The following is a 14,468-nucleotide window of genomic DNA, read 5'->3' as shown; positions in this document are numbered from 1 at the left end:
ACAATCTTATCAACATTGGATTACTTATTTTAATGAAATTCAATGTAATATTTTCTCATCTCTCATTAATATATATGTATATGCAGCCATGGCAGCTGACAACTGAAAAAAGTTGCACGGGTTAAACGATGAATCTTGACAATGGGAATAAAAATAGCTGCAGCAAAGACGCCAATGCAAGTAAATAGAAAGAAATATAAGCATGATTTTCATAGTTCAACGTTTAGATTTATGATGTAAAATAATCAAATAGGCAAGCAAAATATTTCTTTTAATATCAACACATAAATTAGATACATTGTTAAAATAAAACTAAATGAAATTGACAATGGCTATATAATAATTCACGCGGTGCATAAATAACATCTAAAAATTGATATCATTTGTCTTTTTCATTGTTTGTTCAATTTTTTCTGTAATTTTCTTTTCAATTCTTCATTTTCTGCCTGTAGTTTTTCATTTTCTTCACGAATTTGGCTAAGAGCATGCTTCGCATTATTGTCACTTGCTAAATTTACAGCAATCTTTGCTTTTAGTTTGTCAATTTGTTTTTTCAATGATTCAATTTCCGTCTTATGTTTCTCTTTTATTTGTTCAATTTCAGTCTTTTCTTTATTTAATTCTTTTTCCTTTGCTTGTATTTGTTTTCGTAAAGCTTTAATACGACTTTCAGCTAATTTTATTTCAGTTTCTTTTTCTATGAGTTTTAAATCTAACTCGTTCTTGTTACCGATCTCATTTCTCAATTGTTCTTGTACAGCTTTCTTTTCTCTTTCAAGTTGACATAATTCTTTTTCTTTTATTCCCAATTCCTTTTGAAGTTTTTCTACATCGTCTCCATATAAAACTTCCTTGGCTGCAATTTGTCCACCTTCTAAAGCCATATCTCGCAACATTGGAGCCATTCTCTCCATAGCAAGCTGAATCATTTGCTCTCCGAATTCCCTATTTAAAATTAATTTTAAAAAACATTAGTCATACCCAAGGTAATGCATATATTTTCTTTCTGTGAGATGTTGTTATATTGTGGTCTCAATAATGTTTACTCCAAATTTTTCTGACATTTAAAGTTTTACTTATATAGTCCTTGACGCTTTCAATTAAATATATATCCATGGCTTTATTAATTGATTGGAATTGGCGTTCCTGATGAAGATTTATCATGAAAAGATCTTAAAAGTCTGATTTTACTTTGTTATCAGTTAATTGAAACTTTGTGGATATAGCTAGTTGACAGGTAGTCTCAAAAGATATCATTAGTCAGTAGTCTAAGTCAATGCTTTGGAACCGAATTATTAATACTTGTCTTAAATCATCCTTTTATAAATTGATAAGTTTCGGTAGGTAGAGTTCTCTATTTTATAGGTACGGTAGCCTCTTCAGTAATGCAACACCTTGAGTATTCCAATTTTAATACATCCCTGGCTTTCCTGGTATTGTGGGTTGAACGTTCCTGGTGACAGTAAAGCTTGGAAATAGCTATTGTATCATTGGCTTCTGTATTTGTGAATTTATGTTCTCGATAAAACGTTTATAAAGAGGAAGATCCCATATAAACCGAATAGATGGGTGAGCGAAATATGAAAAAAAATATATGTTCTGTACCAATCGATCAAGATCCACCAATATTTTAACCATATGAGGAATGAGGTTAATGATTCTCATCTGTCATTATAAGTTAGAAGTATTTTAAGCTTTTTATTTTATTTGCTACCAATGTTAACATTGTTCTGCAATTACGTCCATCAAATATAGGATAGAAGTCCAGAGTTCCAGAGATTGGAATGACGAAATAAAAAGCGTGCCAGGATAAAAAAAAAGGGGAGGTAAGAAACAAACAATCAAAATTACCTAAGGGAAATAAAAGCAACAGTAGTATATACCGCTGTTCAAAATTCATAAATCGATTGAGAGAAAACAAATGCGGGTTACAAACTAAAACTGAGGGAAACGCATCAACTATAAGAGGTTAACAACAGAAACACTTAAGGGCAACAAAAACCAAATGACAATGTAACTGATATAAGAGGAGAACTACGAAACAACAGAAACACAACATTAAAATGTAACACACACATAAACGAACTATAATATAACAATGGCCATTTTCCTGACTTGGTACATGACATTTTAAGAACACAATGGTGGGTGAATCTGGTTTTGTGGCATTCCAAACCCCCCGCTTTTATGACAATGTTAAATATAACATTAAAATGACAACATTACATAACAGGACTGCAATACAAATAAATGGGAGAACATATAGGACAGAGAAACACACGAATAATAGCTAACGAAAGGTACCAGTTTTAAAAATTAATACGACAGACGTGCGTGCATTTCGTCCTCACAAGACCAACCACAACCAGCGACGCCCAGATGGAAAAATGCCGAAAGCCAAAACAAGTACAAAGTTGATGAGCACCGAGGACCAAAAGTTCCAAAAAGTTGTGACCAATACGGGTAGGGTTATCTGCCTTGGATAAGAACATCCTCATTATTAGGAATAATTCATACTTTTGCAAACTGTAAATTTGATAAAATAACTATATAATAGATATATATGATAAATTTTTTTTGTAAATTTATTTTCTTTCTCAATTTTAACGGTATACATGTACCTTTAATCCTGGTATCTATGATGAGTTTATTTACAACAAAATTATTTTTATTTTCCTGTGTATATTTTTGTTTTTGGCAGGTTTTTGTTCAAGGTTATTGTTTTTGTTTTCAAATTGTTTAATATCTCACAGCGGTATATTACTGTTACCTCTATTTTTTCACCCCATATTTTATTTTATTGAATTTGTACTTACATTGTAGCATAGATCAAATTTATTTGTTCGGTGTATGTTCACTTGTGTTAATATGTCTTTTGATTGGGTAAGTTATTTCAATCGATGTTTTATAGTGTGTCTTTCTATGTTGTGATGTTGCACTATTTTTCTGATAAGGGCGAAGTTTGGTACCTATTTAAACGTTTAAACCCGCTGCATTTGTATGCTCCTGACCTAAGTCAGGAATCTAATGTTTAATAGAATAGTTGCCGTTTGTTGATGTGGGTCATAGTGATTCTCGTTTTTTATACAGATTAGACAGTTGGTTTTCCCATTTGACTGCTTTAACACTAGTCTTTTTCCCTTTATAGCTTGCTGTTCGGTATGAGTCAAGGCTCCATGTTGAAGATCGTACTGTGACCAACAATAGTTTACTTTTACGAATTGTGACTTGGATTGAGAGTTCCCTAATTGGCACTCATACCACATCTTCTAATATCTAATTAAGATTTGGTTTGCCGGTAAGCAAATTAACTGAATCGATTGTAAACCAGAACTAGGTCTACTTTTGTAGGACTGATACGACATAATAGTTAAGCTTTTTAAATCATACATTTTTACAAATGTGTTTCATGAGTTTGAATATTTTGAGTTATCTTACCTTTTTACTGTTTTACGGAAACTTTCAACAAAGTCAGATCCATTTTCTACAGGTTCAACTGCAAGGTATAAATGATTTATATTTTACGATTTCATAATTGACGATATCGACTTTTACGTATGAAATAGAAATATCACAAAAGATGTTACCACAATCAAAGTAAAACAAATGAGGATTCATATGAAAATATAGATATACGAACACGGGTGGTTGGATTAATTTCTGAAACATTATCTTTACAAGGTAATCATCAAGAACTGTTATTTCAAAAAGATCATTTTTTAAGCAGTACTTTTACTCTTTAAGGTACATTCATGGTATACTGCCATCTTGGATTGTACAATTGCAGTAAAAAATCGGTCTAGTTATTTGCCCAAATCAGCAAATTTAGAAACAGATTTGCAATTCAATGGTTATTAATATATAGAAACTTGTTAATTTATTATATTATGCAAAATATTTTAACAAATATCAAACTTTTGGTAAGTACAAAATTTATACTGGGCTAATAGGGAAATTTTTAATTTTTACTTGTTGCAAGAAAACAAGTTGGGTAACACCATCTTTTCTTTTTATTTTCTTAAAACATATTATGAAAACTTTCTTCTAACAATTTATTTCAAAATTCTATGTCATAGATTTTTTTTTATGCACTCTTATGTGCTTTTTCATGAACAAACTAACCAAATTTAGGCAATTTTGAACGACTCATAGCTTGAAAAATAGCACGGTGACCCATACTTTTTATTATATTCTTTAAAAAAGCATAGTAAAATCTTCATTTTAGCAAAATATAAGAAAATTCTGTCTCAAAAAACATTTACTTATGATCTACCTTAATTTGGTTGAAAAAAAAACAATACGATTGAAACTGCATACACTTTTTGGTCCACTTTTTCTTTGACATCTAATGTCACGCCTCCGTTTGATTGTACTGCACAATTTTCTTTGAATAATTACTTATATGATTGTTACCCCCTTATAACAAAGAAGAAAAACTTTAAAACGTAGTCCCATGAGTTTTCCAAGTGATGAACTTGAAGTCATCCCTTCGTAAGATTTATGGACGGCATCATGAGTCAGTTGACCGTTATTGAATATCTGTTTCACTGATGATAAATGGTATGTTCGTAATGTCTACGATAGGTACAATCTCGTACCCTTTTCCCGAATTTGACCTTCCGAATAAGACTATTTACCGAGTTTGTAATAACACGAGCACCACGATTGGGCCACATGAAGGATTTTCTTACTCTTCCGAAGAACCTGAGATAATTCCCAGTTTTGGATGGGGTTCGTGTTGCTCAGTGTTAAGTTTCTATCTTGTGTTTTGTGTACATTTGCTTGTCTACTGGTCTTTTTCTTTTTTAGAAATAGAGTTGTCTGTTTATTTTCAATAAATGAGTTTGAATTTCTCTCTGGTATCTTTCTCCCCTATTTTAAAGTATGTGCGGTATTCGCAGCCAAGTACTATTTTATTTCTAAATTTTTTGTTCCATGTTAAGCGTTTGCGTAAACATCAAATTTCAACCTTTGACATCATCTTTCGAAATTTGAACAAAACAGAATTGATAAGAATTTATAGGGGGCAAGGGTTTTCCATTCAGTTGTCAATCTCATGATTTTGGTATGCATGTATGTTATAGATCGATATGCAAACATTCAAAAATTAATTTCATAGCAAAAACAATATAGATTTAAAAATAAGCTTGATGAGGTTCAAATTTTTTTTAACATCTTAAACATTTGTAAAAACTAAAACTTAAGCAACAAAATAAAACAATTGGATATTTTTTCTTAACCACCATGAATGGTTTGAATTACGAAGCTTAAAATTAGATGTCAACACTATATATACATTGTAAAAAGTATATTTTTCACATACAAAAGTATGATAAATTTGCTGACCTATATTCAAGTTTGAATGTTCTGATTGAATTTTCCGTTTTCAAAGTGTGTCTGAGTATTATATGTATGTGTAACTGTAACTTTCTTAAGAGAGTGAAAACTAAAATGTAATTCCTTAAATGTTTCCAATTGTCGCTTTATGTTATTTTTCCAAATGTTTAAAAAGTTATACAACGTGACCCATCTGATTCCAAATGCAATGCAAAAAAAACAGAAGACAACTCTTAATATATATAAAAAAAAAATAAACAAACATTTGTCACCCATTTCATTCAACAACGGTACACATACAACTTTTTTTCTATAACTCATGGCATTGGTTTAGATGACTGGTAAACATCTGTATACTAGTACTGACAAACGGGATTTAACAGTTTAAACATCATCAACAACTAACATTTGTCTTATGGTACTTTTTGTTTTTCCTGTTCGCTTTCATTAAGTCATTTGGTAACTTGCGGAACATCTAATATAAGTATCGTGGTTGCATGGTCCGATCTAATATCTAGTTTTTCTTATGTTAGCACTAATGAAGACAACCTCGTATCATGGGGTTTCGTGCTGTTCAGATGGTATTGTGTTGAATTTCCATTTAAAAAGCATGCATTTTTGTGGTCCTTTATAGCTTGATGTTTGGTGTCCACCTAGGCTCCGTGTTGAAGACCGTATCTCAACATATAATGGTTTACTTTATACATTGTTACTTGGATGGAGAGTTGTCTCATTTACACTCATACCACATCTTCCTATGTCTATATAGTACGAATTTATACGACGTACGAAAACATGATCTGACCATAATATCAAACCTTTACATTTTTCTTTGACATTATTTTTATATCGCGTTATCTTATCCTGCCAATCAGAGTAATTTACACTAACCACCTGATTTTACTTGATCGAGAAGCATGAAATGATTACCACTATATGGAGATAGGCTTTCTGCCATTTCTGGAAGATGCATGATTTTTTATAATTACATTAACTTCAAAACTTTTATAATATAAAATTTTACACAACAACTACTCATCTTACCCGATTCTTCAACCTTTGGCTTTCCCTTTTTATCCATTTTTTTATTATCAGTCATGATGTAACGCAAGTGTTTACAAATGTTAATCTTTCAGTACAGATACAACTTTATACCGGCGACGATCCGTTATATAGACAAGTATATATAAACGACAGAAGACATAAAAATTGATGACCACTTAGATAACATGGCATTCTTCCGAACACGTTATTTTATAATTGTAACAGTAACAAAACAATTATGGTGCTTTAATTAGTACACACTGTATAGTAAATTGTAATTTAAACATAGTAAGGTCATTTATCTTAACAAAGGATCATCCTCCGATCTTTTCATCCTACTATAAAGGCCAGTCTGTTATCTGCCAATACGTCGGTGTAAATGGGATGACTGACAATGTTGTTGTATTTCAAATAAAGGATACAACTTTAAAATGTTTAAATGGGAAAATATCTGAAGTGATGTTTTTTTAAATGTTATGAACGATGACTGAAATCATGCTACAGTAATTTGATATTTTTTACATGACTTTTTCAACTCAAATTGGTTTTTTTTATTAGAAAATAGAAATTAAGTAACAGCCATTATTTTGATTTCAACTGGGCTGAAATGTTGTATATATTTTTTAATTAAATGTCGTTTAATACCTTGCCATGAGCACGTTTCAAGCTTATAACCTCAGTGTTGACAGACTTGTAATCATTAAATATCCATATGCCACCTAGTCTTTATCTGAAAAAATATATCGCTGTTTCAGCGTAGACGAATTGCATTGTTAATCACAATGTACGGGAATACATATTTCTACAAAATCATGTTTGAAATTTTTGTTTTTCGCATAAAATCGCATGTAGGAACTGACTTGGATTGTCTCAAACTAATATCAAAATGGGTATTGGAGTGTAAAACAAAAATATTTAACTCCCAAGCAAATTCAAAAAGTGGAATTCATACTGAATTTTATCAACTCCCATATAGGGGATAACGTTTTTAATGTATAAATGTATATTTTTGTTTTAGTTACAACACATTTATCTGCACTTTGAACATATACATGTATCAAGGGTTGAATTTTTGTCTTTTAAAAAAATTACGTATTTGATTAATCTAAAATAGTTGAAATAGCTCCTATTGCATGCTTTTGTGCTGGTCCAAAATATGAATATCGTCATTTCTTTTTGTTACTCATACGGATATGTTTGTTATTTTTAAAATTTAGTTCTACAAGAATATAGACAAATTGTTCATATGTTATCACGTGTATATTAAATAAAGGCAACAGTAGTATACCGTATATATTGTTTGATTATATTGTGACTACATTTTATTTTATAAGTGTTCTATTTGTTTTGTTTAGCATAACTGTCTCTTGGGCGTATCCACTACATTTCATTTGAAACAAATTAGAATTTAATGTTGATAAGCTATTTTCTTATATTCATTGATGACACACTATCTGATATCTTAATGTGTGTAGCATGAAATTTGCTCTGAAAATGCAGGTCATTCTGCATAGAAGCTCTTAAAAATCTGCCTGTTCTAATTTGATTTGCATTTTTTCCAAATTCAAGATTATTTGACTCCTGAACGTTATACTAAAATAATGACTGACATAATATATTATTCATTAAGAAATTTGACAAAGAAAACATATATTTCTATCATTTAGTTACAATATATATAGGTAATATGGGTGCGTAGGTTAGTTTTTTTTAAAATAATTCTACCAAATATTGCTTTGATTGGTTCTAGACATAAAAGAAATTTTGTAAACTGTCACCAAAGAAGAGAGAATTCTCATGCCAACAATAATATTTCAAGATTGTTATTTTCTTCTGATTCCATAGGAATTGTACTTAACGTTGTGATTTTTTAAACAAAGGGTGCAGTGCAACACCAATGACAAAGGCATACTAACAAATGATTTTTATGGTACTCTTTATAGGAGTTGGCTACATTTTTGTCATACAAGTACACACAGAATAGTGGTAGCAAAGATTTGTTCGTTCTCTTGTCATAGACTCAATGAATGATACTGACTGATACGAAATTCCACTACTATATAAGCTGCAAAGCAAAATTAGTAGAAGAAAAATATACCTGGAAGTCTTATGGTTAGTATTTCATTAGCTATATTTTACTATTTCAATTTGTCTATGTAAAAGATAAAAAGTGTCGGACGCATTGTTTACTTCTTTTTCATGCGTTCTTTTTTCAGTTGGTCTTCTAAGTTTTCGATCTGCTCTCTTAGTTCTGGCAGCTTGTCGCGTGCTATATTTTCAGATGACGCTTTCACCTGAAGTTGTCCTTTCACTTTGTTATATTTAGTTTTTAAATCGTCTATTTCTGCTTGCATTGCTTTAACTTTTTCTTCGTGTATTTGTTGTTCATCGCTGTGTTCCTTTTGAAGCTTTTGCAGTCGCCTTCGTAGCTGCTTCAGTTGCATTTCTTTAAGCTCAATTTCTTTTTCTGTATCTTTTATCTGCTTCTTTAACTCTGAATTGTTCCCCTTTTGTTTACGAACATCATTTTGTAATCTTTTTAACCTACTATGCAGCTTATCTAATTCGTCTTCCTGTTTGTCTAGTTGTTCTTGCAGATCATTAGCATTATCACCGCATAAGGCCATCTGGACGGCATCAATTGCAAATTTCTGGAACTCGCATCTTAATTCTTTGACGGCTGAATTGATCAAAATTTTACCAAACTCACTGAAAAATAATCCAGAATTGCAATTTACACAAGGCCTGACAAAATTGATAAGCAAACTTTCTTTATAAGATTGCATGTCAAGGGTAAGTTTATTGACAATAGTTTAAGCATATTTTTATTTAATCTTAGTAGAAGTGTGTTTCCTATCAAAACATGATTTGCTGTACATATTTAAATGCTTAAGTTTTTTTTATATCATTCGGTTACGTTAACATCTGTGTTATACGTTTTGGGGTGGGTTTTTTTAACCATCCGGGAACACGTGCTTTCGTTATCAAATATATATTTATTCAAATTCCCACTTATTGGAAACATTTACGGTTTGGCTGTTCTTACTAATTCCCGCGTCACACTGTCCCGATTTTAATATACGATGGACACCCGAATGCGAAAATTGTAAGTTCGTATCTCGTTAAAATACCAAAAAGTGACCGAAGCAAGTACGATGAATAACGAAGTCTATGCGATGGTGCCGAAATTATAAACGATAGCAAAAGATAGACATACAAAGGTTAACCGAAGACGGGTATTTAAACTTCATATCTACACGATGGATCAAGAAGGCTACACGATGGATTACGATGATGGCGCGATGGCCATACGATGTCTAAAAGACGTCGTGTACAGCTTACGATGCATTTAAATTATTTGATCAATATTGAATATACATTATATTGTACATTTAATTTCTGGTTTAATCATAAGACGGAAGACCGTGGGCTTGAAGGGTAAAACTTGACTCTGAGTCTCGGCATATAATGCCACCAAAATATGGACTTGTTTTTCTCCTTGAAATAGCATAATACACAGGAAATTGGTTGCTCATTTTTTTACCTGCTGGTTCTAAAGACAATATTAAAGGGTTTTCCAGTTACTGAATGTTTTGGTTGATTTCTAAAAAAATAGTTTATGTATCAAATATGCATATTCAATTTACCATTTGTGTCATATACAAATATAGTGTCCATATTTGTCCCCAATATGTTACATACGAGGGGATGACACGCTCGGCATTGCCTTGTTTGAAATGTAAAATGTGTGCACTAGTCTGAATAATCACCCATAATTACACCCATGTTCAGAATAATGAAGAAAAAGTTGGTTTCCCTATATACGTGTACCTGCAGTGTTGGTGTACGAGGCGCGTTTATGATTTTTATTATGTTACTTGATATGAAGAATTGACAAAATATAATATTTTACTTGTAAAGTAAATCCTGAGCCAGAAATAGCTGCTCTTCTTGTTTCATTTGAATTAATAGAAAAAACAATGTCGCCTTTCTTGTTCTCATAGAATCATATGATATGAGCTCCATGTTTTGTGAACGTCTTTCTTAACTGTCGTATTAGACTGACCAGTGCATATCGCGCATGGCACTTTAAATGTATTTTAGCGCGAAAATAACTTACATTTAGCTGGATTTATTGCCGTCGTAGTTCCATCTTGTCGCCCTCGTACTTTTATTACGATGGTGAAGATGGTGATACGAACTCAATACGAACCCTCAACATCGGACGCACCTTCGGGGATTTTTTAACATGTTAAAAAATTTAGAACCCTTCCCGAAGTTGTCCCCGAAGGCTAGAAAAAGTGGCAGATGGTTCTACGGTGGTTAAAGATGGCACTACGAATAGCCCGATCTGGATACGATCAGTCCCGATTTTGAAAATTTCCATAATCGTGTTGCCATCGGCGTAAAAATCGGGACAGTGTGACGCGGGCATTAAGGGTATTATCCACTAAGTAGCCAGTGCCTCGGTATTGGGATTTTTAAATTGGTAAAAGCGGTGTAATTTTACTTTGTAAAACGTTATTATAGAAACCAAGGTTACAACACACTCAATCGAAGTTGACAACAGACGATATGGCTGTCTATATGACATTTTCTGTTTAAAAGAGTATTTGTTGTTTTCATAGTCATGTCGACCTTCAGCCGGGGGGGGGGGGGTATTCAGATGTTTTGTACTCGTGCACCATAACCAGTAATTTAACTGCTTTATTTTTGTAAGTCATGCAAATTGCATTATTAAACTTTCCATATACTTTTATGTATTTTTTGTACTTCAAATATTTTTCCAAAGAACGGACCATGGATAACTAGAAGTATTTATCAGCGGTCTGTCGATATAACAGTTAATTAAAATTAGTGAAATAACTAAATAAATATTAACAGGAAGAAATATGTTGAGGTTTTTCGAATTCAAAAATGATATAAGAAACAAAATTCAATCAAAGTTGTTCCTGTTGATGTAATGATGCGTGGGATATAGGGAGATGCATTTTCCTGTTGAACACGCATTATCTCGTTTATTTATTTTTCATACTGAAAATTGAAACAGGTAAGGCATTTATACCAAAATGTATTTCGACCTATCACACTATATGATCTCTGATGTTTTCCTTTTCAATACAAGGTTTTTACAATATCTATGAACAAGATGCATGAGCAGGCTCATCACGACGAGTGCCATATGTGGAGCAGAATCTGCTTTGTCGTTCACAAATTCAAGTATGCTCGTATTATTAAACTTGAAACTGTGCATTTTTGATGGGATAAAAAATTGTTAAATTAGCTATCTTTCAATTTCAAAATTTCCGAATAATGTTAATTCCACTATTAAATTAGATACAATTGTATACGCTTATGGATGTTTTCAAACAATTAACACACTAAGAAGATGTGGTATGATTTCCAATAGAGCATATCTCCATCAGAAACCAAATGTCGAAGCTGTAAGCAGTTATAGATCATCGTACGACCTTTAACAAGTAGCAAATAAAAAATTAAAACGAGGAACTAACTGCTTTATTTTCTATACTATATATTTTCTGATATCTTGTTTAATGCTATTTACAATTTGACTCTCTGAATAACTTCAAAATGCACAGGAAGGACTGATCTTGTTATACGCCTTACAGTTGTTTTTATTATTATCATTAATATCATGCAAATTGAGTTTTTCGCTTTTCTTTTGAGATAATTGATATACATATATACATTGTGATCAACAACAAAATATAAAATAAGTTTTGCAATTATTTCTGCATTAAAGACTAAAAAGTTTACTTACTCCATTTTCTCAATTTCCGAAGCAGATAACCCAATTGGCATTCTTTCAATATCAGAACTACTGTGTATATCTGTTAATATAATTGAGACAACAATTTTTTATTACAAATACAAATTATAGAACACCATTTATTCTGTCGTGTTATAAAGAAATTTCCGTTTTAAGTTTCACTTAAGGTTCTGTAGTTTTCTTGCTTTACTTTTTTTCTTTTGTCTCTTTTACCTTTATGCAACCGACTTTCAAAACATACTGATACCATCTTGATGACTATATTATAATTTTCTGTTGCATCATAGACCAAAAAACAGCATTAAAAACAAAAAGAAAAATTGACAACTTTTATCATAATTCTGCGAAAATAAACAGTCTTTGTTTCTTCCAATTTTTGCGCCATTTACTAACACAATATAGGTCCATATGATGCTAGAACAATTGAAAATAAAGAGAATTTTGAATTTTTACTTTTCCCAACGCATTGCCTAGTAACATTGAAATCAAATGCTATGTAACGATATACAGTTCCTGCTCCGATAGTGACATCCATTGTGATTATAATGTCAAATCTGGTAATTTCATCAACAAAGAAAGGATGATTTTGATGAAAGCTACAAGTATAAGAACGTCTTAGAACATATCAATAGTTATCAGTGGCATAGCTATTCCGAGAAAGTCAACCAATCCAGGATTACTACCAAAACCTTTAAAAAGTGACGGCTTAATGTTGACCTTTAAGAACCCATTGCTTAATAGCTTTCATGTAAGCAGCAATATTCTGTAATGAAAAGTGTGGTAGAAAAATTGAAAATTTAAAATAATGAAACTATTGATATTTTAAAAAGAAAAGTCATAAAGGAATATAGAATCGATCAATATCAAAATCAAACTTTTGCAATATTCAACATGCCATTCGTAGAAGTTTTTAAGATTTTTCCAAATGAATATATGACATTTGATCACCAGGAAACTAAAGTTTCAACTACGGTTTAAAAATTATTGTCAACATAAAATTACATAAAAACTTTGATAATCTCTTACCATCTTCATCTTGACTCACGCTTTTTCCTGACGACCTCCGTCTAGCCATTTTGCAGTGAGACTAAATGGAGAATTCACAGTATTTTCGTGGAAAGAGTTATTCATTTACAAACAATAATGCTATATTTACGCTAAACTTGTGAACGATTTATGACAATGATATATGTATATATAAATATAGAATATACAAGATATAAGTATAAAAGAATATTGTTGATACATAAATATTTATTGTCCAAAAACAAAACATGACTTTAAATGTGTTACAAAAGATTTGGGTTAACAAATATAACATCAGTATCCAATCTACTTCGATCTTTTACGTAGCCCAATAAACATTTGTACAATAAAAATCTTATAAATAACATTATGTAATATAGGTCTTCCCAATATCTCTTCTTTGTTGTGGCTTCGGATGCAAAATTGTATGTCAAGTGTTATATAATTTTACTCCCACTGAGTCGATACCGCTGATGATAGGAATTTAGTCCCTCAAGCATTATCATCTCAGAGGTCGGTGTTCAGGAACTTATATGATTTAAAACGTTAGCAATTACATTTTTTTTTTTTTTTTTGAAAAATTATACCCTTTTGTGTTTCTTTTATACATAATGACATGGCTCTTTTTTTAGAAGAAATACACAATAAGCATTTAGACAGGCGACAAGAATGAAAGGTAAACTTCTAACTTACATTCTACAGAGGATGCCTACAGAACTATGGACTATACTATTTTCATACTGTGAACGACAAAATTATATCTCTACCTGTGTGACGTTTACTGGGTGCCACCGATGAGTCTTATGTAGACGAAACGAGTGTCTTACGTATTAAATATTAATCCTGATACTTTTGATAACTATTGATACCTGTGCCGATAAGAATATCATTGAAAAGAAATTCACTTGCAGTTTTTTTAAAGTATTAAAGGAAAAAAAACAGATTTGTCTTTACCTATACATAAATTGCCATAGACATTCCGAGAAGCCTTATTACGAAATTGCTTTGATGACTTGGGTTATCTCTCTTTTTGCTCACTGGGCATAAGTCCATTTTTTAAAATCAAAATGAATATTTTGATATTTAGAAATATATGTGGCAGGCTGACAACAACCTTTTAAATTATAGAAAATGCTTACATGTTGTAAAGACTAAATAAAATTTCCAAATGTAACTCCAATTTGGATCACTTGTAACCATTTCAAACTAAATTATTCGCTTTTATGTGTTGCACGACTTGGTTCTGATGTTCATGCAGTTTTAGTATAGC

General features: G+C 31.5%; 2 protein-coding genes across 2 annotated transcripts; both read right to left on the bottom strand.

The window, feature by feature from the left end:
* Window positions 1-266: 266 nt before the first annotated feature.
* LOC139519899 (fibrinogen- and Ig-binding protein-like) lies at window positions 267-6,517 on the bottom strand. Its single transcript, XM_071312199.1, has 3 exons — window positions 6,382-6,517; window positions 3,439-3,496; window positions 267-945 (listed from the first exon to the last, which is right to left on the bottom strand). Exons 1-3 carry the CDS (start codon window positions 6,434-6,436, stop codon window positions 393-395), a joined length of 666 nt encoding a protein of 221 aa, XP_071168300.1. The 5' UTR covers window positions 6,437-6,517; the 3' UTR covers window positions 267-392.
* A 1,509-nt stretch (window positions 6,518-8,026) lies between these two features.
* On the bottom strand, window positions 8,027-13,332 carry LOC139519890 (homer protein homolog 2-like). The gene is made up of 3 exons (XM_071312186.1): window positions 13,199-13,332; window positions 12,164-12,233; window positions 8,027-9,090 (listed from the first exon to the last, which is right to left on the bottom strand). Exons 1-3 carry the CDS (start codon window positions 13,245-13,247, stop codon window positions 8,568-8,570), a joined length of 642 nt encoding a protein of 213 aa, XP_071168287.1. The 5' UTR covers window positions 13,248-13,332; the 3' UTR covers window positions 8,027-8,567.
* Between the last annotated feature and the right edge of the window lie 1,136 nt (window positions 13,333-14,468).

This window comes from Mytilus edulis, chromosome 1, assembly GCF_963676685.1.
Source record: "Mytilus edulis chromosome 1, xbMytEdul2.2, whole genome shotgun sequence".
NCBI classification, from domain to species: domain Eukaryota; kingdom Metazoa; phylum Mollusca; class Bivalvia; order Mytilida; family Mytilidae; genus Mytilus; species Mytilus edulis.
Note: the sequence above shows the minus strand (reverse complement) of the source record. Positions and strands in the feature narration are given on the sequence as shown.